Here is a 2074-nt window from a genome sequence, read left to right on the forward strand (position 1 = left end):
TACAGGAGCGACATGGTAAATTATTTTCTTTCACACTCTTATTTCTTATGGATGTGGGTACATGTTGTTTAATCCTGCAGTCTTTGTGAATTGCGACCTACGTACAGACATTCGCAGTGGCACGAGAATTCATAAATAACCATACTTTTCTGTGTGGTAGGTATCGCATCTTTATGTGTTGCAGACAACAGTTTACGTGTGGAATAAGCACAGTAGGAGTTCACTGAAGGAAAACATTTAGTAATGGCCGTTTTCAGTTGTTTTTCAAATTTTGTTGAAATGTTACCAATCCATGGTAGTTTTAGGTAAATAGGACCAAATTTTGTGGCAGTTGAGAAGCTTGCAATTTTCCTTGAAATAATTTGATTGATGACTTTTTCTTGATACCCATTTTCTAGAAAAATAGTTTTAATTGTCTTCAATTCGAAATCTAGTTTACATTTTGAACAGATAACTAGAGCCCGTTATATTTTAAGATCTGTGCAAGAACTTGGCTAACAGAAGTTTCTGCATATAAAAGCCACCTTCAATATTTTTATTGTTAAGACTAATGTAAGGGTATTAATAATTACTTTTTCTTTTGGATGAACGAGACTTGTGAATAATGGTATGGCACATTAAAATGTAGGAGTGCACAACTATAGCCCTAATCATCTTGAAGATGCCATTGACTTCTTGGCAAGGACAGTTGATAAGTTTCCTTATCATCAGTTGGTTGGTCCTCAGTTCTCACTGCACAGTTTTCACCAGGCCATTGCCCTGGCCAGAACACGGAGGTTTTATCGAATTGCTATTAACCCAACCCTTGATGTAGCTGACCATTAAACATCACCGTCTACAAGATAAGTGGACTAATGAGAAAGAACTCAGACAAACACATTGAAATTACTTGTAATGGAACTGGAGGTGATACATCCTAAAACAAAAGCAGGACACAAACCTGGGTCAGGACCTAAATGTGGATGTGAAATTATGTGTACGTAAAAAAATAATAGATAAAATAAAAAATTAATGGCAATAAAAGAGTCTATTTATATTCATTGTAGAAAAAAAAAGATTCGTACAAATCAACTTTGTGTTATTGACTTCTCACCCATTACGAGATGCCACAATTTGCTTACCATTGCTGGGATACAACTTATCGCGGGTCTCTTTGTCGATCTTCCCGATTCCCCAAGTCGATCTATATCTCTTTGTTTTACAGTACCATTAAGTACGAAAGATATTCTCATCCTCGAAATTCTAAATACTTGATCTGAACACATGTTTATGATACCCGTGTATGAATATTTTACGTCGGAGACGGAAGCTATATGCCCCTCCCAAAAGCAAGCCATTTTTAGTGGCATCACACTATGTACAAAACGCCGAACAATCTTAACATGTAATTCTGACACGTTCTAGTCCACGAAGTTGTATCAGTTTTGGTTTTCACGTGACTTGCTGGCTTGAATATACAAAATGATTTTAATATAACATACTTAACCTTCTACTCAAAAGCAGAATAAGAAATGACGTTTTATTATGTAGAACAAATTATAGAAATAAGTGACAAAGAAAACTTGATAGAAGATAAAAACACACCAGCACATTCAAAGGTTTTAACAAATATTTTTAAGGGACTTCTTTCTCTAGAAGATAAAAACACAACCGCACATTCAAAGGTTTTAAAAAATATTTTTAAGGGACTTCTTTTAATCCTCCATAATTTTCACTGGGCAAAATATCAATACACACACGTGATGTCAACTGACCACGTAAAATCACAATGAATCCACTAAAATCTGTTAGACCCCATATAGGTTTCTTGTTGAATAAATGGTGAGTATTCATTGTAAACGTTCTCTCCTTCATTCCTTCTTTCTCTGGATAGTTAGAGACGACTCGTGGGGGGTTGGGGGCACTATAATTCTGATAAGTGAGGTTTAACATACAAATGGTGAGTATTCATTGTAAACGTTCTCTCCTTCCTTCCTTTTTTTCTGGATAGTTAGAGACGACTCGTGGGGGGTTGGGGGCACTATAATTCTGATAAGTGAGGTTTAACATACAAACACGAGCATAGGGGGTACTT

The 2074-nt window shown here is 35.8% G+C and overlaps 1 protein-coding gene across 1 annotated transcript in view; it reads left to right on the top strand.

Moving 5' to 3' along the window:
* The window catches only part of LOC106473568 (L-threonine 3-dehydrogenase-like), a 24727-nt gene extending 23894 nt beyond the window's left edge, over nt 1-833 (top strand). The window contains exon 5 of the mRNA XM_022401974.1: nt 629-833. Within this exon, the coding sequence (XP_022257682.1) occupies nt 629-825 (197 nt within the window). The 3' untranslated portion in view covers nt 826-833. The remainder of the gene's footprint in view (nt 1-628) is intronic.
* The last annotated feature ends 1241 nt before the right edge of the window (nt 834-2074 follow it).

This window comes from Limulus polyphemus, unplaced genomic scaffold (genome assembly GCF_000517525.1).
Source record: "Limulus polyphemus unplaced genomic scaffold, Limulus_polyphemus-2.1.2 Scaffold6279, whole genome shotgun sequence".
Taxonomy (NCBI): Eukaryota; Metazoa; Arthropoda; class Merostomata; order Xiphosura; family Limulidae; genus Limulus; species Limulus polyphemus.